General features: G+C 43.0%; 1 protein-coding gene across 5 annotated transcripts in view; it reads left to right on the top strand.

Moving 5' to 3' along the window:
• Nucleotides 1–4,484: 4,484 nt before the first annotated feature.
• Nucleotides 4,485–27,756, top strand: part of CLIP1 (CAP-Gly domain containing linker protein 1) — a 59,752-nt gene continuing 36,480 nt past the window's right edge. For 4 of the 5 annotated variants that reach the window (XM_054289125.1, XM_054289126.1, XM_054289128.1 and 1 more), the window contains exons 1-3: nucleotides 4,487–4,591; nucleotides 15,290–15,476; nucleotides 15,936–16,504. In XM_054289125.1, coding sequence (XP_054145100.1) covers nucleotides 15,383–15,476; nucleotides 15,936–16,504 — 663 coding nt within the window. In that variant the 5' untranslated portion in view covers nucleotides 4,487–4,591; nucleotides 15,290–15,382. Of the gene's footprint in view, nucleotides 4,592–15,289; nucleotides 15,477–15,935; nucleotides 16,505–27,756 lie in introns of all 5 variants that reach the window. The other variant, XM_054289124.1, reaches the window with a different exon arrangement.

Consider the following 27,756-nt stretch of genomic DNA (forward strand, 5'->3'; position numbering starts at 1 on the left):
CTCTTAGGAAATGCTGCTGCCTGAGTAGGACATGCAGGCTAAGCTGAAGCAGTGCTGGTGGTTTCTGTGAGCAAGGCAGAAGAGCACACAAAATCAAAATCATCTTTATGTGCTCAGAACCTTTCAGTGCTCTGTATGGTCCATCCTCAATCATATTCCACATAATTAATTGGTCACAACAGATAAGAAAAACAGTTGTGACTAAAGTAATTTCATCTGTTATTCTTTTGTCTTTCAAACGGCCATGTTATAAATGTTCTTGTAATGCTTATTTTATTTCTTAAAATAATATTTTTATGATATGTTTTGATCTCAGAAAAGCAGGCAGGGACTGTTGAATTTCTGGATTTAATTTTAGTAATTTAATTTCAAATAAGGATAAATCATACAAAATTCTCTGAGAGCACACAGGGGTATCTTTAAATTGTTCTTTTAAATCTTCTCTTTGGAATTGTCCTTTCTTTGGAGGTGGCAGTCAGCATGGAGAGTGCTGTGAGAAAACTGAAGCAGTGAGTGAAACTCCTCCTGTATTTACCTGTGCTGTAAGACACAGTTAATGAGGGATGGGCAGTTTTCTCTGCTGCTTCTCTCATGATGAGGAATTCATTCATCTGCAGCTCTTAGCTATTTATCTGTAATCCACTGTTCTATCAAGTGCTACATATTGCACTGAAGATGTTTGTAATTAGTGAGGGTTTTAATCTGTCAGCTGTAACTACTCAAATGGGTTTTGTATATTGAAACTGCAATCAGATCACACTCTTAAGTCCCAAGGAAAAGCTGAATAACAAAGTATTTTGGGTCCTTTAAAGTGCCATTCCCATGGTGATGGGTGTGGCATAATAACCTAGATTAGAGCTTGCTAAAATGAATGAGTAATAAAATCTGTAATGAGGTGGGTATAGCATGGGCAGGCATCACTCACATTTTCCCACAGATTCCTGTTGGCATAGCCCTCGTGTTTATTTACACCACTTGGAACACCAGAAATGTTTTAAAATGCTCATGCACGTCTAAAAAATCAAAATATTCTGGGTATCAGTCAGGTGGGAAGTTGTGTCTTAAGAAGATCCAAATTCCTGACTCTAAAATTTTATAACCCAATTCACAGTGCTCAAAACGTCAAGAAAAGAGAAGCAGCAGAGATTCTAGAAGATATCTGAAAGACGTGGTAGCTGCTAAAAATAATTATTTCACTGCAAGCTCTGTGAGGCAGCATAGCTGGGAAATAAAAAAAAAGAAAAAAAAGAGAAATAAAGAGGAGGAAAAAGCTCCAATGTAATGCAAGTGCTTCAGTTGCCATGGAAGCCCGTAGCACCTTCCTTGTGTGCCATGGCTGAGCTGCCCCTGGGAAGGGAAAGCACTGGAGATTGCTGCTGTTCCTGAACACAGGGCAGAGTCACTGCTACATTTTGGGGGGTGGGAGGGGATGAGTCAGAGGGAGGAATTGGTCGTGATTCCTGGAGCAGCTTTTAGAAAACAGGATGGGTTTAATAGGCTGGTAATTACTGTGTGACAATTGGGCACTTCCTAGACTTCAGACAACTACAGCAGCAGAGATGTTATGTAAGATTTTTTGCAATGTGTGTTTAGTTGTGACCCAGGACTGAATGAAAATGTATTTACCCCTTCTTTAGAATTCAGCACTTCATAGGAACAAAATCCTTCTGCTTTGCTTTGCTGTAGGTGAGAATTCAGCTTTTATTGCTATTTACATAAGTGCTGGAATGATTTGCATCTTTATTAATAGACTGGTTGCTCAGTTATCAGGGAAATGAAACACTCAGCAAGAGGAACATTACTGTTAATTTAAGTATCTTGTTTAAACCAGAATGCAGAAAGGATTCTTTTTTAATTTGTTCAAATATTGCTCTCCATTGTTTTAGCCATGTTAAGGTAGAACAAATAATGTAAAATTGGATGAAAGCTTGTCTTGAGTAGCTCACCAAAGATCATGGGTTTGGAGAGCTTTGTCTTTTATTGCTGCTGGGCAGTCTGGCTGACCTGGGGAAGGGAAGCAGTAAGTACATTAGCAGTGAAAAGACTTCTTGCAGCCTTTACAAAAAAGAAAATACAGAAAATAGTAGTGCAAGTGCGGGGATTTTTGAAGCAGCACTTCTGAGATTAAAAAAAAAAGCAATTAGCTGTCTTTTCTGTAGCAGATGTGACCATCAGTTCTGTATAGGAATTGCCAGATGTGCATATTGAAGAGATTATTCAGATGGAAAAAAAATCTTTACTCAGAATTCTTGTACTTGTGTGAATACATCCCATTAAATAGAAAAATTGATTTCTTCTGTCAAGAGATCCTTACATTCGGAGGACAATATTTTAGCTCTTTAGAAAGCTTCAACAACCTTGGAGCCTTCACAAATCTGAAAAAGGGCAGAAACAACTGCAACTGGTGTTCCCACATTATTGAGAATTCTAATTTCCAAGTGAGCCATGTACTTGTGGCCAGGATGCCAGCAGTTATGTTGGCATCCTGAATTTCCCTGGAGCATCCAGCAGTTCCTGTTCTCATGGAATTATGAAAATGCCTATATATTATTTGTTGACTGATCTGATCATGCAGATCAGAAAACAGCCACCAGGACTGGAATCAAAGATATTGTGGCTTTCAATCATGGCTAATCCTGTACAGGAATGTGGTTTATAGTACCAGGATCTTTTATTACAATGATTCCTACAAATAGCCGTGCCCTGCAGGTGCTGACTGGTACCCAGAGGCTGTCAGCCATTTCCAGCTGGGATGAACTGAAGTTGCAGTTGCTCCAAAGCTACGTTTTCATGGTATGAAGTTGATTCTGGTCAAAGAATGGATAACAAACTCTCTTTTTTTCCTACAGGATCTTGAAGCTGAGTCTGTTCAGTAGGAAATTACTGGAAAAAACAGTGGCACATTCTCTTGCTCTGTGTAACAGTCTCAATTCCTGCCTTCATCCACAACATTTTTACTATAACTTTACAAGGGAGTGACTCAAAATATTTACAGATTTAAACATGTTTTATCCATTATTTCCCCACTGTTACTGCTCCCATGTGATGACAAATTCTACAATAACAGCACAAAGTTGCAACTTCTAGTTTTCATCTTTAAGCTGTCTTGTAGTGGCTGTGCTGTGTCCTAGATGCATCAGTCTGATATTGTTTATACAAATTTAATGCTGTGCACTGAACTGCAAGCATTTGAGATGGACTTACATGGTGGCAAATTAACTGAGAGACAAAACATCAAGTTAATGATGGAGAATGATAGATACACTTAGAGAAAAACCCATTCTACGTTAGCATCAGATCAGTACAGAAAGCTCAGATCTGCACCACCAGAAAGAAGCACAGAGGTTCACCACTGCATCTCTCTTAGGCAAGTGTTCTGTAAAGTTGTACAACTCTCCAGTTTCTACCCTTACTGCAATTTTTGTGGGATTATTTCCATAGCTAGGGGCTGCAGGGTCATTTTTTTTTAAAGCAATCCTTTGCTGGCTCTGCACTTCTGAATACAACCCAATGTTTAAATCCTGAAGTCCTTATTCAGCGAAACTTTTATCAAATTTTGCAGGGAGAAAGAGGGGTGGCTGTGCATGGATTCAAATTCTGTTTCACCATATACTGGCCATAGCAAGAGCTTGTGTTTAACCTTTAGGAAGTGAAATTCTAACAAACATTGCTAAATGCTGATGTAGTTGAAACCTGTTATTCAGGGGAGTGCATCAAACCATTTTGTGCTTTACCGTGCTGGATTAATGCCAAAGAACAAAGCCAAAATGAAACAAAAATTGCAATCAGTCCCCAGCAATGGAACTGCTTTCTCATCACCCTTTTGTTCGAATGGCATCATGCAGAAACCCAACAAGCTATGAGGCTGCAAACTGAGGTTTGCTTTGTGAGGAATTCGGTGGTGATGGGCCAGCTCTGCCTGTTTATAAGAGGGGAAGAAGTGGAGCAGAGCTGTTTGATTCAGCCTTGAAAATCGGTATTAAATTGTTGGTGGTGGCATTGGAGCTGCTGCTCCAGCTGTTTAAACTTTAGCAGTGGGATAACGCCAGCTTCCAATGTGTTGCTTCACAAACACAATGAAAACAAAAATATTCAGTACTTTGGGATAATAAATTTCCGCATGATGAATTTCTGGGCATCAGGACAAAAGGAAAATGGAGCGAAGCAGCAGACAGTGAAGTTATTCACCCACTAGAGCGATGTGCTTCACACCTCCCCGTCTGTGCCCACCCTCTCCCCCTCCCACCCGGCCGGGCTGTGCCGCAGCGGCGGCTCCGGGACCACCGGGCGCGCCGGGGTCACCCCGAGCCGGGCCACGGCCGCTCCTCCCTCTCCCGAGCTGCGGCTGCCGCGGGGCGAACAAAGCGGGGGGCGGACAAAGAGAGAGGAGGGGGCGCGGGGAGCTCGGGGGCACCGCCGGTGCCGCTGCCGCTGGTGCAGTCCCCGCCCCGGCGGGCGCAGACGTTGTGCCCGCCCCGCTCCGCCTCCTGCGAGCCGGGGCGGCGCCGCTGCAGAGGGGCCGCGGGAGCAGGAACAGGAGCGGGAGCAGCAGCCGGAGGAGGCGGCGGGAGCTGCGCTGGCGGCGGGGCCGGTGAGGCGGCGGGGCCGGTGAGGCGGCGGGGCCGGGGCTGAGGGGGCCGCCCTGAGGAGCGCGCGGGGCGGCGGCGGCGCCTGAGGGCGGGGGGAGCCGCGTCCGCCGCCTCCCGCCTCGGGGCCTCCGCGCTTCCCGTCCGGGCGCCGCGCTGGGCGGGTCTGAGGGCGCGGGGGTCGGTGCCGAGGGGCCGTGAGGGGCGGCGGCGTGGCCGGGCCCGGCGCCGAGGGCTGTTAGCGGCCGCCGCACGTGCTGCCCGCGCCGCCCCGCAGCGGCCGCTCCGGCGGGGGCCCGGCCGAGCCCCGGCGGGACGGGGCGCTGCGGACGCGGGGCCGGCGCGGAGCAGCAGCGGGACGGCCTCGGCTCCCTCAGCCCCCGCGGTGCTTGATGCGGAGCGGGGACGCGAAGGTTGGGTCGCAGCCGCTGCTCGAGTCTCGCCCTGGGAAGCTGCGGCGCTATGCTGGGTTGGTGGTGGCTTGAGCGGCTGATTCTGAGGGAAGAGCTCTGGGTATTCCTTATATTCCTTGGTAAGCGCTGACCTGCAATTCCCAGCATTTACATACGGATATTTTACTAATCATCTACCTTGGCATTTTTGGATTTGTTATTTATGGCCGCTGCCCATCCTCGCGTTATAAAACCTGCTGGTTTCCAGGTGAGCTGCTCTGGCAGCCCCTCAGGTGGCTCAGGAGAGTTCGCTGCCATGTTCTGGGCCCTGTGGGAGCTGCGGGATTCCCGGGCACAGGCGCTGCTCCAGGCCCCTCCTGTTCCCGCTATAGAGCTGGACCTGGGGCGATGCCGTGCTCCCTTTTCTGTGCCATAGCTGTCATGGGGCACAAGGTAATTGCTGTGTTACTCACAGGGTAATGTGGCTCCTGCTGCATAAAAAAATCAGCAGTTAGTTTTTCCTTTCATCTCGGCGCTGATTCCGTGCTTTAAATAATTTTTCAAGATATAAACAAACAAAAGCCAACACCAAAGAAATTTTCCAAAATAGAGCATGGGGAGGAAAGTTTACTCTGTGATTGTGTATGTTGATGATTAAATATATGACTGTGAAATGAAGACTTGTTCCTCCCCACCCCTTCATTTACCCACTGTGCTGAATGGGCAGGGTTTTATAGAAGTTCACAGGTTGCTTTGAGATCTTTGAGCAGAAGGATTTTAAAACATGTGATACTTGTGTTGACACGTAGGAAGAAGAAAGAAAAAGAGGTACAAAAGAGGAAGTGCCTTGATGCTGGCTGCTTTGCAAAGTATTTTATTGAAAGAGCAGAAATATGCATTCCGAATGCAATGTAAATTTGAAACTAGCAGTGGCAGAGAGTGGTTTTCCTGAAGTGTGTCCATGTGCACCTGCTGCAAGAGTAGGAAGATTGCAAAGTAGATACTGTGAAGGAAAAGTAAACACCTCCCCTCCACCCACAGCAGCATTTCTTATTCTAAGGGAGGTTTAACTGTTCACCTTTTACTTGATTGTTAGTTCTTGCTGTAAAATGACGAAGATTTCAAGGTTCATTTCCTGCCCAGTCCTTGTATACATGCTGGGAGATTTTCTGTCTGTGCTACAGTGCACTAAAGCTTTCTGTGTACTCAAGGGAGAGGGATGGGTTGTCTGAAGCAGAAAAGCTTGGAAATGTGACCTTAAATGTCCATATCTTTAGGGATCAAGAGGGAGATTTTATTTGGCAGAAAAGAGTTTTACATAATTTGTATGGTTTCCCTTCAAGAGAAGATCTCAGCTTTGTAGGGAGGGCAGAACCCCAGCTGTCCTGTAGGCTCATTCCAGATGTATTCCATGGGGAATAGCTGCATCTTTCCTCCTGTGATTGCACTGCAGGAAGGAGCAGGGCTCTCTCTGCTGATTGCTACAACTTCCTAGAGCTCCTGAAGATTTCCTGTCTGACTTTCAGGTTGTATCTGTTTGCCATCTTCTGACTGTGGATAGCCAAGACAGCCTTTATTTACTCAGCTTGGGCAGATTGCATAATTCATTTGGTGTTCCTCCCTTTATCTTTTAGCCCTGTTAAAGTTTTTCTTGGGAGGGACTGAAAATGTATCAAAATAGATCCTCCTTAAAAAGAAATAGAGAGCTCTGCCTTGCCAATATGATTTTTCAGAGCTGCTTTTCTTTCTCTTTCTAAAACACTCGGGTCAAATGTTAACTCTGTATGTTGAATGCAAGATTTCTAATGTTTGAACATGACAGCCATGAATGAATGCAGCTCTTGTTTAATCCTTTGGCATTCCTTGGGGACTGCTGGCTCTGCTGGCACGTCTAAAGAGTAACTCCCTGGAATCCTTATTGGAGCAGCATGTTTGGAAATGCCTCAGATGGCTGGTGTTTTGTTTTTTCATGAAAGGCAATTATATACTGCATTAGCTGTAATCTCAGCTGCTCTCAGCCCCATGCCAGTTTCTGCTGGGGCAACCATTTCACTGCTGTGGACCTGCAGAACTCTGATGATTTAAACACCTCCTGCTTGTGCAGGTGTCTGCCCTCCACGTCCATTTGGTTTTGTACAGCAAAGTTGCGCTCTGTGACTGACCCCTAGAAATACAAATCTGGTACTGGCTCCTGGCCCCCAAAAGGCTGTGAAGGATTCAGAAGATGCATCTAAGCACAGGCTGTGCAAGTTTATGCTTTAACACCAACCTGAGCTTTTCCACGTGGAACATCTCATTAATTATTTGTACAAACTCATAAAAATAGTACCATACATTCTTTTAATTTATATCCTCCCTGTTTCCAGAAGAACCAGCATTAAAAGCTACTCATTTTCCTGATCCTTCTAATCTTACTGTCTATATTTTTAGCTTATTATGAGGGGAAATTGCAAGGCAGAGAGAGAAACTCAGCATTGTACAGAATCAGCTTATTTGACACTCTCATTCTGCTGCTCTGCTTGGCAGCAGCATCCCCTCAATCACAGCAGCATTTATCTGAGTCCTGAATTTGTGCTTCTCCTGAGCTCTGCCAGCCTTGCAGCAGCCATGGGCTCATTTCAAAGGCTGAGCTATAAAGAGGAGCTGACTGGATGTTTTCAGCCAGTGTGAAACAGTTACAGTTTCACCCGAGTCTGTCAAAATTAAATCTTTTCTATAAAAAGCAGCATCTTTGTTTCAGCTGCTTGGGTTGTAATTGTATTAGGGAGAAGCCTTTGTGCCTTTAAATGCTTTGGGGTGTGAGGCTGAAGGGAGATGATGTTTTCTTTCTCAAAATTGAAATGGTAGATCCCAAATAACCTAAACTTGAGACTCTGCTGTTCCAAAGTCATCATTTTATCCTGATTGCACTTCCTGGGATGGCTGAAGTGCATTATCATCAACAGAAGTCACTGTGGACAGTCAAATTGTTCTTTTTCTTAATGAAATGGAGGCATTTGGAGAAAAAAATAATTTCCTGAGAAAAATGTAAGAAAATCATTAAGTGATGACAACAGGCTTACCAGAAGAGGTGACAATTTTTTACTTAGTTGGGAACTTTTTCCACACCTCAATCCTTGACTCCTTCTGTAGGGAATGATGTGCTGAGAAGGGAGCATCATGTGCTTTCTGATCTTTTAATAGACCAGAGCAGCAATGTTTTTATAATCTGTGTGCACAGTGGCAACTTGAAGTGTTAGAGTTTGCATCATATTAACAATTAGCAGCTCTTCCTGATTAATTAAAGATAGGCAGAATCTTTTTAAAAGGACTGATCAGGCTGTGTTTGAAATAGAAATAGATTGAGAAAAAAAATTACTCACAAATTGCTGGCCCAAAATAGTTTTTTACTTTGTGCTTCAGATTCAACAGTGTTTCAGTGTTTCTTTACTGAGGATCCTGAGACATTTGGGAACCTGAATGAGCATAGCAAGTTCTAGAATGATAAAACAGGGTCACTTAAAATGTCCTTGATGCAGAATTAAAATCCATAAGCAGAGCTGAAGCTTTGATGAATTACCTTCCTCATAGCAATGCTGTAATATCTGACTGATGGTTTCAGTCCTAAGCCTCTTACAATCTTTGATCTGATTCATCTTCTCAGAGCAGTTTCTGAGTTATAAGAACTCACCCCTTTTCCCTTTCCCTGGCATGTGCTGGGACAATCCTGTTTATACAATTTGCAGCAAATATCCTGCACTTCCCAAGGTGCAAAAACAGCCTTGTGTCTTATTTAGCAACTTAGCAATTCCCTGAAACCAATTTTCAGTGGATTTGGGTCTCAATGGTTGCCTTCCTAACTATATTAACTTCAGGGTTTATATTATCTCCCAGTAAACTGATAACTTGCTGCTGGCAAATGTGTTGGTGGCAAATTTGCTTCAGGAATCATTTGTTCTAAAGGTACTGGGAGAAACTCAAAACTCTTAAAACACAAGTCTCCCTCCTCCTGGTTCACCTGCTTCTGTGAAACTTGCAGGAATAGGATTTATTTTTATTAGAGATCTCCTGCCTTTTATTTTTATTTAGTTGAAATCATCCAGCAGGTCAAAATCAAAGGAGAAATACAGATTTGTGTGCAGACCTGGCTGATGCTGAAAGATGATCTAAAATCTTTGGTTCTGAGTACCCTGGGATCTGTGAACTCACATGGAGAACAGTTCCAGTCATCAAAAACACAACTTCTACTATTGATTTCAGTTAAGAAATAAATCTGAAGCTGCTGGTTGAGCTGTAGGTTCCTTAATGAGGGCCAGTGCTGTGGAGATTGGGGATTCCCAAATATTCTTCCCAGTGCTGTGGAGATTGGGGATTGCTAAACATTCTTCCCCAGTGCTGTGGGATCCCCAAACATTCTTCCCCAGTGCTGTGGGATCCCCAAACATTCTTCCCCAGTGCTGTGGGATCCCCAAAAGTGCTGTGGGGTTTTGGGATCCCCAAACATTCTTCCCCAGTGCTGTGGAGATTTGGGATCCCCAAACATTCTCCCCCAGTCCCTCTCAGTGTACCAGGCAGAGGGAGATCTCTGAGCTCTGAGGGAAGCAGGGATTTGCCCTCTGCAGTGAAATCCCAGGAGTTATTTTGGGGATGTCCTCAGCCCCGGGGCATTGGTTCCATGGTGGGATGAGTGATGACAGGGCTGAGTGTTTGTGTTACAGCCCTGGGACTGCTCAGGGACCATCCCTGCTCCTGTCTCACTGACACACACTGCCTGCCTCACACTGAGGAATGTTTATCCAAACCAGTGCCCTGGGAAAATGATTGAAGGTTTTTCAGGCCCTCTGCCACTGATAGGAGAGCTCTGTTTTACTTTCTGTTGGTTTTTGCCTCTCTTCCTTTGAGGTTGAGTTCATCACATCAGTGCCACTGTCAGAGGAGCTGTGTCATCCCAGTGGGCAGAGTTCCCAAATTCCTGCAGGCTTTGGGCTCGTGGTGTTATGGCAGCAGAAGCAAACTGTGTTTGGGTTAGACTGAAGCCCTACTGAAAGTTGCATGCTGCAGTAATTTCCTGCAGTTATCCTGGTGGCTGCTGTGAAGGCACTTCAGAGGAGCAGGAATTGCTTTTGTTCTGTTAATGTAATAGTTATGCCTGGTTAAATTAAGTAGAGATGCACTTCTTCAAGAGTCTGTCCCTAGGAAAATTCATATTTATGTTAAAAAACAGAATATAAGAGACTGTGGCTTTGAGGTTTCTGCAGGATAAGTATTTGCCTTGTGAAGGGTTGACCTCTGGAATTCCTGTGATGGTTGTGTTGGATTGGGCTGGAAAGCAGAATGTCTCAAGGATCCTGTGTAAGTTATGAGACCTTCTTGCTTATTTCCTTACAAAATTTTTATTTCCTGTTCCAGTACCTGCAAACAACAGATCTGAAAAGTCTGGATTTCTTTTAGTTTTTTCCTACCTGATCAGCTGAGTTATAAATGCAATTCTTTTCTACCTTTAAAGGTGAGGTACAAAACATTGGTTTGATGTGCAGGTACCAGCCCTCATGTTTTGATGTTGGCACCAAGCAGAGCATAATAACCCAAATAAATATGTTTATATGTTTTCATGGCACTTGGCATAACAAACATTGAATTAAATAATGTCTTTTCTTCTAGTAGAGCTGTATCTAAGGCTATATTCAGATCATAACATGACTTGAGTAATTGACATAAAAATCAGTGGTTTCTGGAAGACAAAATGAAATTGAAGCCATGTTTTTAAATGTTCCCTTTCTCTAACTGCTGTGTGTTGAATGAGTAATCAAATATTGACTTCCAAATGCCAACTCTTGTATTGAAATCTTAAATTCCGAATTCTATTTGTTTTCTGTTTTACATATAAATTCTTTCTTGAATTATCTTCATTTCAATGTGACAGACACCTGGAGATGCCTCTAATTCCACAGTGTAATCCCTGAGCAGTGCAGTGTAAACCCTGGGCAGGCTCAGATGCTCAGTTTGGTTTGACAGACCCTGCAGAGCTGTTGTTACCTCAGTCCCAGCACAATTTGCTGTTTGTGCCTCTCTTTGTTCACAAATGCCTACGGTGCTTTCTGGGGTGGCTGTCTGAGCTTGCTGCCCATTCAATAAATGCATCAGAGCTGACAAAACACAGGGAATTTGCAGTAAGGCAGGAGCATGAGGGTCACAGAGAAGTTCATTTGCCTTTTCACTGTCTGCCTTCAGAGGATCAATGCAGAGAGACCTGCGTGTGAGTTCATTGCTCCAAAATTGTTGTATTTAAGTAGGGAGTGGCCAGGAGTGCTGCATCACTCTGTAAAGTGCATGAGGGCTTCCAAATCCATCCTTCTGGTTTGGCAACTTGTAATTGGGCAGGACTGGCTTTGAAGCTGAGACTTTTACAGAGGATATTGTGTGCTCTGGAATATTTCACTGTAAATGTAGTCCATTGCTTGCAGAGTGGTTATTCAGATTTTTGGGTGCCCAGTAAGAAATTTCTCCAATAGACCCAGAATGCAGCAGAGGAGGGGTCAGGATTAGGAAGATTTTTGTTCCAGGATTCAGCTTTTCTTGTGCCCCTTTCCTCCAGAATTGTTCCTGTGAGGATTCTGCTGTGCATGTCCCAGTGTGGTCAGTTTGTGCACCTGCAGGAATTATTCCCCTCAGAATTTTCCACAGGTTTGGCTCTGGTCTGGCTCATTCTTGCACACCAAGAAATATTCTCCAAGAGGTAGCAAGCAGCAAAGAGCAAGGAGAAGGCATTGGTTTTGTTCAAAGCTAAAATGGGGTTGTATTTTTAAATCAGGTATGAATTTCAAAAGCTTAACAATTCAACTGAAACTATTCAGTGCTTTTGTAAATATATATACTCAATTTTTACAGGAGTGTAATAACGGCCCAGCAGACTGCAAATACAATTTGTGGAGCTGTGGGAATTAGATCTGAATCATAGAGAACGTGTTTATGTGCTTTAGTTTTAAGACTGCAGTAATTTTAGGATTTGTGTTCATAACTGTGTAGGGTCAGAGCTCTTGGAGCAGCTCGTGGGCTGGAGGGGAAATCTTTCCAGGTTCAGAATTCCAAGTTACTTTCTCTAAACTGCAGATATTTGAGGAATGATTCATGAGCTCCCTCAAGCTTGGCAGCAGCAGCTGGACAGCAAGCATGAAACAGGTATTTGAGAAATGCTGTTCAGGCAGAGATTTCAAACAGTGCTCCTTGTGCTGAGTTTGTTTTTCTCTCAGGAAAGTGAAGATTATTATCACATAGCACATTAGTAGGATTTATTTACTTAAACCAATGGTGCCCAACTTGTTCCTTGATCCATGCAATACTTAGAGGTCTTTAAAAGATAAATAAAAAATAATTATATAATTAATCAGTTAAAATTCATATTGTGTGTAGTCATGTATTTGCAATAATGGTACAAGTGCAAAGCCTGTGCTTAAAAATCTCTTTTTATGCTCAGTTTTGTTACTGGTAGAACACTTCAGTGGGATATGTTATCAGAGGCTTTCTGGACCTTTCCTTAGGTTCCTGACAGGATATTTTGGGGACACAGTAATATTTCTGTCTATTGGTTATAAGGATCCTTTCTCAGGAGAGCTAAGTCAGATTGAAGGGAGGAAAGAACAAATTGAGACAAGCAGTGAGCTGCTGTCTTTTATGAGAACTGAAGTGAGATCATTGACATCTGGAGCCTGTTAGGATATGTTGGAGTGTGATGCTTCAAATCACTTGATGCAAATTTCTGTGGTTTATGAGCTCCATTAGGCAGTGCTGCTCCAAAGGCCCTGTCCCTAAGACCAAAATTTGCATTTTAACTATTGCAGTGAGGCAGTCAGTTATGAAAAAGTGTTGCCTATAATCTTAGCTTTTATTTTGTCTGAATTAAGGTACAATTTCAGTAACTGAAAGCAGGACAGGAGGGATTGTGTTACTTCTGGCCTCATTGAAGGCCTGTGTGTTGAGAAAAGCAAATGACACAGCAAATATATAACCCCTGACTGTGGAGAGCAAGATTAAACTGTGAATGAGCATCTGAGCCAAGAAATGCAGGGGTAGAACATTCTAACTTTCTGTTGAGCAGAGCCTTGTTAACCATCTATTAATAAATAATTAACTGAAACTGGCAAAGGCTAATTTGGGTAGTGATGCAGTGTGTGCTTTCTCTGCTGTATTTGTCCCTGCACAGGGCAGGTGTGCTGGGGCTGGAATGATCTTTGGGGCCAAAAAAGAGATGATGTATGGAAAAACATAGCAGAGTGCTGGGGAGCAGTCCAGCTTCAGGATTTAGGAGAAACCTTCCTTAAGGAGGATTCCCCTTGGGCCAAATTTCCATCAGTTTGGTCTTTGGCACTGACTGAACTAAAAAGGACTGACCATGATGCTTCTCCTGTTTCTGTATTTGTACCAAATCCTTCTTTATCTTGAACAGTTTTTGTGTTTCATGGATTTTGATGGGTTGAGGGAAGTAAGGGAGGTGAGCATGGCGATTCTGGAGCTGGAGAGGAGGGAACAGTGCCTGTAGTCTGGGGAAGGGAGCACATTTGTAAGGGAGGAAAAAAGGCTTTTCAGGCCCTTGGTGTGTCAGGTCAAAGTGCAGTTTTAGAGGATTTCTAAAAGGAAGGGTAAGGAAATGTGCATGATGCAGAGTCATAACTCTGCAGGCAGGTGGGTGACAAACTTCTGCCAACACTAGGAAAAAAAAAGGTTCAGAAATCTCCCAAGCACTTCATCATTTTGATGGAGCAGAACTTAAATTGTAGGCAAACATAATTACATCCACGGTAGTAATTCATGCTTTTTAAATATAACTTTGTTGCAGACTTAGAAAATGCCTTGAATTTGGCATGGCAGGTCTTGAAATAACATAAGGAATGTTTCACTTTGGTGTTCAGGTTCACAAAGCAGTGAATTGATTTTTAGGAATGCCGATTAATAATTCATAACACAGGAGGGATAAATCTCAGACTGCTGCACAAAGACAGGATTGGTTTATTCTCCTTGCTGCAGCAGAGCTGTCTGTGCTGGCAGGTTTGTTTTACCTTTAGCTGGTGCTGAGCTCCCAGTTTGCAGCCCTGGGCACTGGGAGGCTGCACTGCCCAAACTCTGTGTCCTGGCAGGTGCCAGAGTGCTGAGTGAAGGTGAAGGGCGGCCCTGGGAGCTGCTCTGTGCAAGCTAGAATTAAGGAGGAAGTATTTTACAGAAAGAGTGGTCAAATACTGGAATCATCTACCCAGGGAGGTGGTGGAGTCATCATCCCTCAAAGAGTTTAAAAAAAGACTGGATGTGGCACTTGGTGCCATGATCTAGTTGAAGTGTTAGAAGATGGGTTGGACTTGATGATCTTACCGGTCTCTTCCAGCCTAGAATTTCTGTGCTTCTGGTTCGACGTGTTCTGAGCAAACAGCTGAGCAAACTCGCTGCCTGCCCGTTTCCCTTTCCCCTCAGCTCTTTGTTGAGGTATGTGCTGCTGTTGGAGGGGTGTAGCTGTTGTGGCAGTGCCTCATGTAAAAGTCAGCACAGAGCCAAGCTGTGCTCACACAGAATAGTTTATTCCTTTGAAGAGAGGGCAGAGCACTCACCTTGAAGTTCGGCTTTGAATTTGCATTCGAGGTAAAAAAAAATACACAGATTTTTTCATTAGAGATGAAAAAGCCTTTCTGAAGCTCTTGTAATCAGAAAGAAGATGCCTCCTGTGGCAGAACACAGTTCCCTGAAAAGCTTGGAGCTGCCTTCCAAGTTCTATCCTAGCAACGTGGGGAAGAGTCGCTGCTCTGAGCTGGGGCACCGCCGGGACTGCAGCCAGCCTATCTTGTGATCTGAGCTCACAGAGCTGAGGTGCCTCTTTGCTTTCAGTTGTCATCATGTAACTCTTCAACAATTTCAGCTTTTCAGTTCCAACCTCTTGGAAACTTTACTCCTTTTATCCTGAAATTCCTGCCTGGCTTGATTTCTGTTATTTCTCTAGTCTCGAGTTGGTTTTGCTGCAGTGTTGCAACATTGGAAAAATGTGACAGAAAGCAGTTGTGTGTGTACAGCAGTAAAAATCTATGTGTAATGCTAGCTATGTTGTTAAGGGCTTTGTTTTTCTTTCTTAAAATAGCCTTTTAGTTTAAATCTCAAGATAAATACAGCAGCATTCAGCAAAGTGAGTTCTTTTGATGATTTAGGTTTTAATAGGAAATGGCCTTCAAATGCTGCTGGTTGCTACTGGAAAGCATTTTTTATAAAGCATTTTATACACAGATTGTGTATATATAGAAATCCCTTCTGCAGGAGCTAACACTGATCTCTGCTCATGTCTGATCTTTTTATATACAGGTTTATTCCAGAGTTGAAGAAGCTTGAACAATATATTTTCTCCATGTTTGGAAAAAGATAGTTGCTGCAGACGAGGAGGATCATTGCAAAAAGATGAGTATGTTAAAACCAAGTGGACTGAAGGCTCCTTCAAAGACCATCAAGCACGGGAGTACCTTGCTCAAAACACCTGCACCTGTTGCTGCTGGTAAGGAACAGTTAAATGCTTTAATCATTCCCTCATTCATCTTCTGACAAAAACAACCTTGAATGCTCTACTATACACTATTTTTACTGTTACCACCAATGTATTTTTGCTTGTATTTCAGATTTTAAAAAATTACATGTAAAATTTATAAAAAATCTAAAGGTTACCAATAGGAAATCAAGGAATTTTCCTCAAACCTTGTCATGATAGAAATGCTTTGCGGGTTTTTGAAGTCAGAGCTGTGATTTTTGTTGTTACAAAAACAGCATTACAAAAACCTTCATTAAATTCAGTATCTCTGTCCTTAGATTTGATTTTTTTACCCAGAGATTACAGCATTTGCACAGGAAAATTAAGAGTTGTGATCTCCTAATTAGGGACATTGTTACACTGAAACTCAGTAATGATGCTCTTTGGAATATCAGTGTTTCCCTGTTTCTCACTGTGCTTTGATTCCAGCCCCAGCAGAAAAAGCAGCTCCCAGTGAGAAGAGCTCAAGCACAGCCCCTGCAGATGCCCACGAGGAGTTTGTGGATGATTTCAGGGTCGGGGAGCGCGTTTGGGTCAATGGGAACAAGCCCGGCTTCATCCAGTTCCTGGGGGAGACGCAGTTTGCCCCGGGCCAGTGGGCGGGGATCGTCCTGGACGAGCCCATCGGGAAGAACGACGGCTCCGTGGCCGGGGTTCGCTATTTCCAGTGTGAGCCCCTGAGGGGAATCTTCACCCGGCCATCCAAGCTCAGCAGGAAGGTGGTGACAGAGGACGAGGCCAACGGTACCCAGGCGGCTCACGCGTCCAGAGCCACGTCCCCAACATCCACATCGGCCGCCAGCGCCGTGTCCTCATCCACTGCTGCACTTCCCCCTTCAGGAATCCCTCAGAAAACCCCCCTTGCTGCTAAGGAACATGCAACTCCTTCTCAGATTAGCAATCTTTCCAAAACTGCCAGTGAATCTATATCAAACCTCTCAGAAGCTGGATCACTAAAGAAAGGAGAAAGGGAGCTCAAAATTGGAGATCGAGTGCTGGTAAGATTTCCCTGTCTGCTTTTGATTGATTAATTAAAACTTTGCTAATATTCAAAACTTTTCTGCCATTTCCTTGGTCGAGATAAGGTAAATTCATGCTCTAGCTTTCTTTGTCTAGTGTCTTCTGTAACCAAGCTCTTTGCATGCTGTGAGAATATCTTGGCTGTACCAAGATAAAATGGTTATTTGGGCAGGTTGTAATCTATTGTGTTTTGCCACTGTTTAAAACACAACCTTGTGTTTAACAACATATTTGTAGTTTATCTCTCTGTGTCTTCAAGAGCTCCAGTTGTGCTAGATAAAACCCAAGCCTGTGAGATTTCCATGCAGGTCCTCTGCCCTGTGCAGGGCTGTGTCTGTAGAAAGCAAAGTTCAATAATTGATTGTTCCTGAGTGGTGACAGGCAGCAACAGAGGCAGTCACACAATGCCACTGATCAGCCAGGAATTGTGTGTGCTCTTGGGGATGTGCCACGTTACTTGGCTGCCCTTCTGAATTCAGGCCCCTAAATGCTTTGCCACTGTATCATCTCACCTTTTAAAAAGGGAGTTGCTCTGTTAGTTTTAACATTTTTTAAAAATTATTATCAGAAAACTGGTGGTTGGTTGTGTATGTTGTATTCTTAATTTAAAGAGTGTTTATACAGCTTTTATATATAACTGGAATGATCCTTGTATGCTCACCAGATTTGTGATCTCTGTAACAGAAACCTGATTTTAGGTTTGATTTACTCAAGTGAATAATTAAGCTAAAGATTTCTCTCTCTCTTATTTTGATACAATCTTCTCTTATGCATGATATAATTTTAGACTCTCCATTAGACAGGTGTGAGTGTCCTGGCATAGAAACATTTCTGGGGTTACTGGAAGGACATTATATAGAAAAAAAAAAACCCTGGATTTTATTGTTTGTCCTGCACTGCCCCACCAGGAAATAATTCTGCAGTGAAGGTGGATTGATTGAATTGATATTTTAATTAAGTTTATTGTATTTTTGAAGGAAGAATTTGCCTCCTCTTTCTGTTTGAGAAGAGCTTAAAACACACAGGGCCAAGTTGAAGAAGGAGACAAAGGTGAAGTGAGGGCAGGGGCTGGCTGACAGCTGGATTTGGGCTGAGATGTGTTTTCTTGGAGTGCCAATGGAAACAAAGATTTGTGGTTTATCCCTGGCTATTTCTGTCAGAGACTGAGCCCTGTTGTCCTCCAAACAGCATCAGGGCTTTAACCCCTTGTTTGCCTTTTCCTCAAGGCCTTTGGGAGCCCTTCTGGGAGGATCCTCTGGTGCTGTGAAGGCCTTGCCCTCCCTTCCCTGTGTCCAATTAGTGCAAATTGCAGAAGCAGCATATCCTAAGTGCCACACTTTGATAATAATAAGGTCCCAAATTGTTAAGTAGGACAAGTTAAACTTAATATTTCATCCTCTCTACTACCTCTGTTTGCCTGAAGTCTTCCTTGTGAATCACCAAATTGTAGTTTGAGGTTTTTTGGGGTAATTCCTGGCACAGTATGTTGGTGATGCATAACTATAATTTCTATAGCAGTATAAGACACTCAGGAATGTGGATGTTAAAGGGGCAGGATCCTTGTTTACTCTTTTCCAATCCTTTGGGATCTCATGCTAATTATTTGTATTAGATCTCAGACTCTGCTGTCATGTCTAACAATAATTCAGATATAAATATCTTAAGTGGCCAGGTTAGTTCAAATAATCCTGAGCTTGGCTAATTAATTATTCATCTGTTAATAAATTTTTCCCTGGCACTGAACTCAGCACTGAGCTGTAGAGTTGAGGTGTCACTGGGTAATTCTGGGAGCTGTCCCTCAGAGCCACCAACCAATACCAGTTGTTGGGAAAGACCTTCTGTCACTTGTGTCACTTGTGTCACTTGTGTCACTTGCTCAGCCACTCCTGCTCCATCAGAGGCACAAATCCACCTGGCCTGCTCCACATCTCTGGGATTTTATTGGCAATCACAGCAGTCCCTTCTCAGTAATACCTACCCAGGAGGATGAAGGGCTGGGTGGGCGTTTCCAGTCCCACCTCAGCACAGAATTTCCCCTCTAAGTGACAATGTGGTGTCACAGAGTTCCAGTCTGACCCCACCACTGCAGGCTGGAGGGGCTCAGTGCTGCAGCATCCATCAGTTCTTGCAGCCTGCACCAGCTGCTGTGAGAGTTTTGTGAAGGGTTTTTGGTGCTTATGGACACATGGACAGAGCAACTGTGGGGAATGGGAATTACAGTTTGAGAGCAGGGAGCCTCCAGCAGTGCAGAACTGCAGTTCAAAACAATGAATTCATGATAGACAAAAGCTCATTTGGGAGCCCTATTAAAGCAGCTAATTGGAAAATGACATCCTGAAGGGCAGATTCATGGATGGGTAAGGCACAGCTCATCAGCCAAGATTGCATTCCAGAATGGACTTCAGATGGCCCCAATTTCATTGATCTTAGTGTGTGATCTCAGGGTGTGGAATGAAGTATTTCAATCTGTTCATTTTTTTTCCCTCTAACTTGGATTCTGAAATGTCCTCAATGGGAGTTACCTTGAGTGGATCAGTTAAATTACTTTAAGTTTCTTTTTGTTGGTGACAACTGGCTGGTTTTGGATGATTTCAACAAAAAAAGGCAAAATCTTACCGCTCTTTTTGTCTGCCCAGTCTGGATTAGCAAGGAACAAGAGGCCACTCAGTGTTTACTAATTCACATCTCAACTCTTTGTGTTACACAGATGCAAATTGGGGCACAAGTTTGAACCTGAAATGTTGGGTTCAATTTCAGGCTTTCCCAGCAGCTGAGCTTTGTCGGAACGTTCTGCTGTTCCTGCAGAGATGTTAATGCTGCTCCTCTCCAGGAAAAGCAGCTGGCACCCCTCAGCTTTGCTTCTGCACTGCCCCAGTGCTGCTGGCAGGAGGTGCTTTGCTTAAAGGCTGTCAGGAGCAAAGGAGTCTTGAGGAGGTGATTAAAGGTCCTGGATTGTTTTGTGTGCAGAGAAAAGATGCCTGAGGGTTTTCTTCCTATTCCTTTGATCTCTGGTGGTTTCACCAGCCTTTTGTACATTTGAAGTTAGAGTTACCAAATGCTGAGTGGTGCCATATGAGAGGCCCCCCAAACTTCTACAGGAGAGCTAATATATTCAAAATATCTTCAGAATATAAAGGGTTAGTAATAAAGGAAGCTTCCAGTGAATATGCCCCTGATTTATTTAATTATGAAAACAGATACCCTACAGATCTTTCCTTAATTCAGATAACATGAGGAAGAATAGTGGTTACATACAGATTGCTTGGGACACTTATTCAGAGTTAAAGATATTCCAGAGGGGGAAAAGAAAGAAAATTTCCAGATGGAAAAAAACCCCAAAAAACAGAGAAAAGAAATACCAGAGAAAATCATTTCCACTGCAGAAACCAAGCAGGGCTGTGAGGTGATCACCTGTGCTCCAAACCAGGCTTGCTCAGAGCACCTCATGTGAGTTGTGCTGAGCAGTGCTATAGATACACAGATAAAAAGAGGCAAAACAAGCAGCCTCACTTTTTCAGGGAGCAGAAAAACCTCTTTTCCCAAAAGACCTTGGATGTTAAAAAGACACTGACATCAAAACAGACAGTGCTTCAAGGTATTGGATATGTCAGCTGTGGGTGCCTGCAGGAAAATACAACAATCAGCTGCAACCTTTCCTGGTTTTTCCCCTCAATTTGAAGAAGACATTTCCAGGCCATTAAATTGAGTTGTAAACATCAGAAAAATAACTCATGGTAGACATCAATGCCCATAAGGGAAATATAATAATTGTGGAGAAATTCCCATTGTCCTCTTGTCTTAGAAGTTCTCTTGCTTGAGATTCCAGAGGAGTCAAAGCAAATCAAACTGAGTGAACACACAAGTATTCACTGAAGTATTACAGCCCTAAATGGATGTTCTAGTGGAGAAGAACGTTTAGATTTCTGTAGTTTACTCCTCAAAGATGATTAATTGAAACAGCACCCTGTGCTCTGCTGTCTTGGGAATCTCTGATGATAAATCTGTCTCAAAATCCCACTGTATCTGAGCTGTATTCAGCAAGCTCGTGCTCAGTTTTCCTTTCACTAATAAGAAACCAACAATAGCTCATGATAGTATTTGGAAATGTTGAAAATATAGGTAGATAAGTTGGATATATCAAAGAATTGTGGTTTATTATGTGTAATTCACTATTTAGCATTTCATTTCACAATGCTAAATAGTGAATTACACATAATAAACCACAATTCTTTGATATATCCAACTTACCTACCTACATCAGGTGCCCTGATGTATCTTTTACTGAATAAAAATAGGGCTAAACCAAAGAAGAATTATTAATGCAAAGAGTGATACAAGCAGCTCTGAATTAGGCATAATTTCCATTCTTAAGATATGATGTATATTCTGGAATCTGGATGTGATTTAACAATTAGAGCATTAACTCTGGCCAGCCTGATCTTGCATTTGGGGATTCTGTAACACAGGAAAATGGATGTGGAAATCTGCACTTCCTTCACTGACCTCATCCAGCCTGTGTGGGGTTAATGACACAGTGCCAGAACTGCAGTTGATTTTCTGCTGAAATCAGGCTCCAGCTCCAGCATTTGAACCTGCTCTGAATAAGAATTCTGCTGTAAGTGCCCGTGGAAGTGCTCGGTGCTAAACCAGATGGGGAGAGAACAACAGAAAACCAATTCAGAAACAAATTACTGTCAGGCTCAGGCAGTTTGGGTTTCCTGTGTCAGCTGTGGCCAGAGAACCTGTTTGCCCTGGTGTTGCACACTTAGGATTTCTTAAGAGCCCAATGCAAAGTTGATTTTAAAAACAAACAAACAAACTCCCCCTGAACTACCCAACCAAAACAAGAGAGGAATCTGCTTCATGTGACAACTGTTGCCTGTACCAAAAGTTGAAGCAGCTTTGACAGCGTTGTCAGCTTTTCCCCTAAAGGGACCAGATGCTGGATTTTAAATAAATAAATAAATAAAAATCTTATCAACCTAAGGGGCCTTAGCCTTCTCAAGGGATTAAAGTGCTTTCATTCATTTAACCAGTTACAGCTTCATCACAGTCTGCCAAATCTGCTGCTTCTGGGGCTGAGCTGTAAAGCTGCAACTCGGCCTCTGCCCATATGGTCACAAAAAGATGCAAACTCAATTTACAGCACGTGCTGATGTGGCCTTTTTGCAGAGTTCTCCCTGTGCATGAGTGACATCTCATTTCTCTTTATTCCCTGTTTTACAGAGCTGCCTGTAAGTTACTCTGGGCTCTGTTGTTTCTTCCCAAGGTCTGTGGTGCTGGAGCAGGCAGGGGCTGATAGGAGATTATTGTCAGATTTGTTTCCACCCATGTAACCTATCTGCAAGTAAACATGACGTAGGGCTGTCAACTGATTACATTCCAGGGCTCTGAAAAGCAGCCAGGGGAAAAAGAAACTTCACATGTAGAGAGGAGTTTCTCCCTTCAGCATTGTCACTGTGGTGTTTTTAAGGTTTCCTTTTTCTGGATTTTACAACTTTCTGAATAGAAAATGCACTGCTTAAAAGTCTATGATAATGTTTAACTGTTATGAGAACAAATATTCATTGGTGGTGTTACAGTTAAAACAGTGCAGAAATATCTGGCACAACGCTTACAAGGATGGAAAAGGAAGAAAAATTTGGAAGTTGTCAATGTGTGTGAGGGGTTTGTGCTCTCCTGGGGCTCTTCTCTCCAGCCTCCTCCATCAAATGTGACAACTTTAACTGCTCAGTCACACTTTTGCCTTATCCTTGAGCTGAGGTGGCTGTGAGCTATTTTGATGGCTTTGTCATGTTAAGTCAAGGATTAAAGTCATTCTTATATTTATGTATGACTACTTAAGCACAGGACTGTGGCTCCTGTAATCTATGATGTAGGTTAATTTGCTAAGTGGCTGCTGCAGCATGAAATCCTTGTATGAGAAATATCTGAGGGGTAAGGGGTATCCAAAGGCTTTTCTTGCAATTCATCATCTGGGTGATTTTCCCTGTGAAAAGCTCTGCTTTCTTTTAATGTTACTTTTAAGCATTTTTCAGGACATGGCAGTACCTATCTGCTCACAACTCAGGTGTTACATTTATCTTAAAACAAGGCACGAGTCCTGTCTGAGTCACTCTGTTTTGGCAACTCCTTATTTAAATTCAAACTGCATGTGAGTTCCTGGGCTGTAATGGCAGGACTGGTGACTCCCCACATGCTCTGGCAGTAAATTCCTTTTTTGTGTGTGGATTCCCTGGCTCCCTTCCCCTCTCCCTGCCTTCCCAAGGGGGAATATCCAGGAACACATTGTCCTCAGTCATTTCAGCACAGGATGGGAGCAGGAACAGTTTATTTACTTATTTTAGTTTTTGCTTTTTCTTTGTGGTGGTGATGAATTCACATGTGGCTTTTGTAGTATGGAATTGCTGTTAGGGGTTTTTTTGTGTTTCCTTTTGAGTTGGATGAATGAATTGCACCTCAATAGCAGGTCAGTTTTAGTTACTAAACTGTTTTCTGTGGAAGTGAAGGATTGAGTGGTAGCACAGTCTGTATCTTACTGCACATGAGGTTTTTGCCCACTTTGGCCTTGCTTTTGAACTTGCAAGTTGACTGCAACCAAACTGGGTGGAAGTGGAGAGGTTTCAAAGCAAATCCTTCCAAGTTCCATGGAAACAGCCCAACAGAAGGTGAAGACTCTCCCCACAGTTCTGGAAAAGCTGAATTTGCCTTCACAGAACTTTGCACGTCACAGAATCCACATCATCAAGGCTTGTCTGGATCCTGTTCCAATCAGTGGAAACAGCAGAAGTCACTCTTATTTTTCTAAGGTTCCAAATCTTCTCTAAATGCTGATGATACCATACAGTGCAGGGTGGTGCTGATTTCCCTGTTCTCTTTAGGACTCCAGGCCAAATCCAGCCCAGGTTTGGGTGTTTCCTGATGGATATCAGCTCTGCTGCTAAAACATCCCCACAGAAATCAGCTCAGTGCAGTTACAGGGTTAATTACAGGTGGAACTGGGTGAAATGTAAAGGCCTGTTCCATGAGAAGTAGAGGAGATGATCCCTTTGTCCCCTCTGGCCTTGAAGGGGTGAACAAATCACTTAAACACAATTTCTGTTGCCAGCTGGAAACAGTTCTGCTAAATCTGGAGAAACAAGAGGAAGATGATTCTGATCAGAACCTGATTAGTGGATCCCAGGTGGTTCAAAGGCTCTGTGTGCCTGGCTGGGCTTTGCTTTTCCAAGTGCTGAATTGTCCTGAAAACAGAGAAATATCCCAAGTGATGCTTTCAGGAGTGACCACAAGTTCATGCTCAGGCAGAAAGGGAGACAGAGCAGTTGTTATTCACCTTTTACTTTCTCTGGGCAGGTTTCAATAAGTGCTGTTGTTACACTGACACTGCTCAGACCCTGCCTGTCCTCTTTTCCACCAGCACTGCTCAAATCACTCTCATTTTTTAGTCCATCTCTCTTTTTTCCCTCTGGATCACACTGGTTTATTTGTTTCCTGCTTCTCCTTATCTTTGGAAATGTGGCTCCACAAAGGTTCTCACAAGGTCTGAGGTGTTCACCCCCTGTCCTTTCACCAGGAGCTTTTTCACCACTCCAGGTTTCCAAACCCACTTTGCTGTTTCACTTTACCTGGCAGCAAATTAATGTGAGCTCAGGTATAATTGCATAAATGGAATTTAATCACTTTTTGCATGTGTTTGACACAACTCCAGTGAGTTCCAAGCAGAATTCCTCACCTCACCATGACCTGCAGGCTAACCCAGATTCTCAGGAGTATTTCAGCTTTGTGTTTTACAGCTTCACTCCATTGAGTGTGGGAACTGACTGAGGCAACGTCTGGCACTTCTTTTCTCTATCCATTATTTAGTGACCTGCCTTAGCATGAAAGAAGGTCATGGAAAACTCTCTTTGTGGTAGTTGTGCTCTGGTTTTTCATAGAACTTTCAGAAACCTTTTAATATTTTTTCCCCTCTTTCTTTTAGAAACTGATGCTTTTTATTTTAGTCCTTCATGCATTACTGGGAAGTAGATCTGCTGGAAATGCAGCTGGTTTGGGGTTGGGTTTTTTACCTTTTTTTGCTGTAATTCTCCCATTTTTTAAAAATAATTTTTCTACAACAGATGCTATACTCTGTAAGTCCAATTCTTTTTTCATATTGATTGGAACAGCTGAGTTTAATCATGTCAGAATTTTTTTCCCGTTTATGGCACTATTAATTCTGTATATGTACAGCAGCTTGCATCATGAAAAGCCTTTAGCACACTGCCTTGTGCAGTAGCACTTCACATTGTACTACCAAGGGAATAAATAATAACTATTATTATTGTTATTATTGTTATTATTATTATTTTCAAGGCAGGTGTTGTCACTTACAGGTACTAATTGCAGCTGGAGATAAATACAATTTTTGGGAGAGATGTCTGTGAATGATTGGAAGCCTTCAGTAGTCTCAGGCTTTATAAATGAGGGCTGACCTGTCTTTAAAGCTGAAATTTAAAAAGCTTTTGCTTAAACCTGAGCAAAACTGCCCATCTAGAGCTTCACTGATTCTCTGAGCACTTTACAGCCACAGGGTGCTCCAATTCCTGCTCTTGTGAGGACACACGAAATGTGCAGAGAGAGAAATGGAGTTATTCAAAGAAGCTGGACTGGGTTTGGAAAAAGCAGAAATTCTTTGGCACCCTCCCTTGAGTCCTGTTGAAAATAACCCAGGTGCCATGGTTACCAGAGGAGTCACTGTGCTGCTCCTGCAGGGAATCTGGTGTGGAGCAGCCCCATCTGCTCTGGGAGCTGAATTCCTGCATTTCCTGGCTCCCCCCAGCCCTGGGTCACTGCAGGGGCTGGAGCAGCTCCAGGGGGCTCTGGGCACTGCCAAATTCCTCCAGGTTGTGGCTTGAGTGTGGTCCCTTCATAATAAACTCTTCCCATTTTTTACATAAACATAGAAGATGAGCAGGGCTGAGGTATTGAACAGAAAAGGAAGAATAATTCTACAGAGAGTTTAACCTGTGCTGTCCTGGAGCCAGCATCACTTCATCCCTTCTCTAGGGGTTGATCTGCAGAGTGAGTTGGGGGGAACAGATTGCAGCAGCTTTTCCTGTCCCTGGGAATCCCTGCATGGATTTATCCTGTTCCACACGGTGCCTCAGACACCTCTTACCTCACTGACCCCACTCACCCTCCTGGGAGGGGGGGTGCCTGTGTTTGGGTCATTCATTTGGGTTTGTTTAAAGAAATCACCACAGACACAAACACACACCATGGAACAGGGAAAAAATTCCATTGCCTGGCTCAAGGGGTGTGGAAAAGGAGCTTGAGGAATCTCTGTGCACCCCCAAACCTGACTGTTGTCTTTGGAGGGATCCTCCTTATCTGGGCCATTGTTCCAGTTTTCCTGTCTAATTTCTTAAATGGGTTTGTAGAGCCTCTTTTAACTCTTGTTTTTTCAGGTAGAAAACAGAATAAAATTGAGTGGGGAAATAGCTTCTAACCAGAACTAACCAGTCTTTTCCCCTAAAGAGACAAAAGCCCCTACCCAAACTTGCTAGAAAAGGAATAAGGAGGAGAATTTGGAACTAATAGTGCAGTTAAAATTTATTTTTATGTTTGTATTTAAGATATTTACCCTCTAGAAAAAGTAGCTAATGTCTGAGGGTGAATCTCTCAATTTATGGGGTAGTTCTCCCCAGGGATTATTTTATCAGTATTTTATTTTCCCTCCTCACCACCATGCCAGAGATCTGGATTCTCTGTTACTCTTTGGGAGGTTACAATTCTTTTTTTCTAAGCTAGTCCTAGTGCTTGTTTGTGTGTTCTCTGCCAAGAACACCAAATACCAAAGGTTCTACGAGTTACTATATTAGGCTGTCATGATAACTGTAAACTTTGTGTGTTTTTGTTCCATGGAGAGCAATAATTTGCTACAGTGCCACTTAAAGCAGGATCTGAAGGTGACCTGCAGTTGTTCCAGAATTGTCTCTAATGACAGAGGAGGAGCTGTCACCTTAAATGTGGGCAGGAGGTGACTCTGCTCCCTTTCTCACTTGAATAATATCCAAAAAAGTTCATTATTCTCCCTGGTTTTCTGAGGTTTGTGTGGATTAGAATTATTTTTCCTCATCAGCTGAAGCTTCATCTTGCCACTGGAGCACAAATGTGTGTGGCAGCTCCTGGGCACTGACTTGGGACTTTGTGGAGGTGTAAAGTCCCCGATTCCTCACAGGTGACCTCATGAGTGAGCTCTTCCCAGCTGGAATAATGTGAATTTTCTTGTGTGCTGTGATCATGCTCCTTCATTTACAGCATGAGGAGCTCACTGTTCTCTAGTAATCCTGGGAAGAAATAGAAATTTTTCCCTAGTAATCCTGGGAAGTTCCCCCAAGAAATAGAATGTCTGCTGTAAAAATTATATGAAATACTAATTTGCTTGTTAGTGTATAAAAAGGAGAATCACAGTCTTTAACAGGAGGTTTCATTCACTCTCTGCCAAGGCCTCACAATATTCCTGGTGGTACAAGGTGTGCTGGAAAACACAGGTGGACATTTTCAAACCTTTGGTGCATTTTCCATGTGGAATTTTGTGAATCTCTTGAAGAGGTTTCCATCTCCATGTCCCTGGTCTCACAATGCTGGATGCAGGTGAACAGATTTGCACAAATTTAGGGCACAAGATATTTTCTTCCTGAACTGCAGGAACCCTGTGGCTCTCCCTGGCAAGTGTCAGCCACACAACACCTTTTCCTTCTCCACTTAATTTAATTCTTCCATCCCCTGGGTATTGGGAAAAGCTGGAGCTCACAGACATTGCCAGTAATTGGAATGGCTGTAAATATTTAATATGATAAGTTTGAAAGCCACTGCTTTCTAGGCTCTCATTTAGGAGTGTTTGGGTTGGATCTTTTTATTCTTGAAAGTGAAGAAAAGATAAAATGATTCTCCTCTCCCCAAGGATTCAAAGCTAGTTATATCTACAGGGTTCCCAAGTGCTCTGTGTCATGCTTTATATCAGTTACTTTAAATACAAGAGGGCTGTACTATGTAGTTTATCTAAATTATTCCTTAAAGAAAATATGAAAGGATTTTTTTCTCATTTAATTTCTTTTATTTTTCTTCACAGAATTAGAATAAGAAGCAAACAGACCTTAGAAATCCTAATCTGCTGTAGAAATTTATGCGAAACTCTAGCACAAACCTATTGTTTTCAGAACATTGGTTATACTGTTAAATATATTTT

This window comes from Melozone crissalis, unplaced genomic scaffold (genome assembly GCF_028551555.1).
Source record: "Melozone crissalis strain CALT ecotype California unplaced genomic scaffold, PUWL_Pcris_2 ptg000063l_1, whole genome shotgun sequence".
In the NCBI taxonomy this organism is placed as follows: Eukaryota; Metazoa; Chordata; class Aves; order Passeriformes; family Passerellidae; genus Melozone; species Melozone crissalis.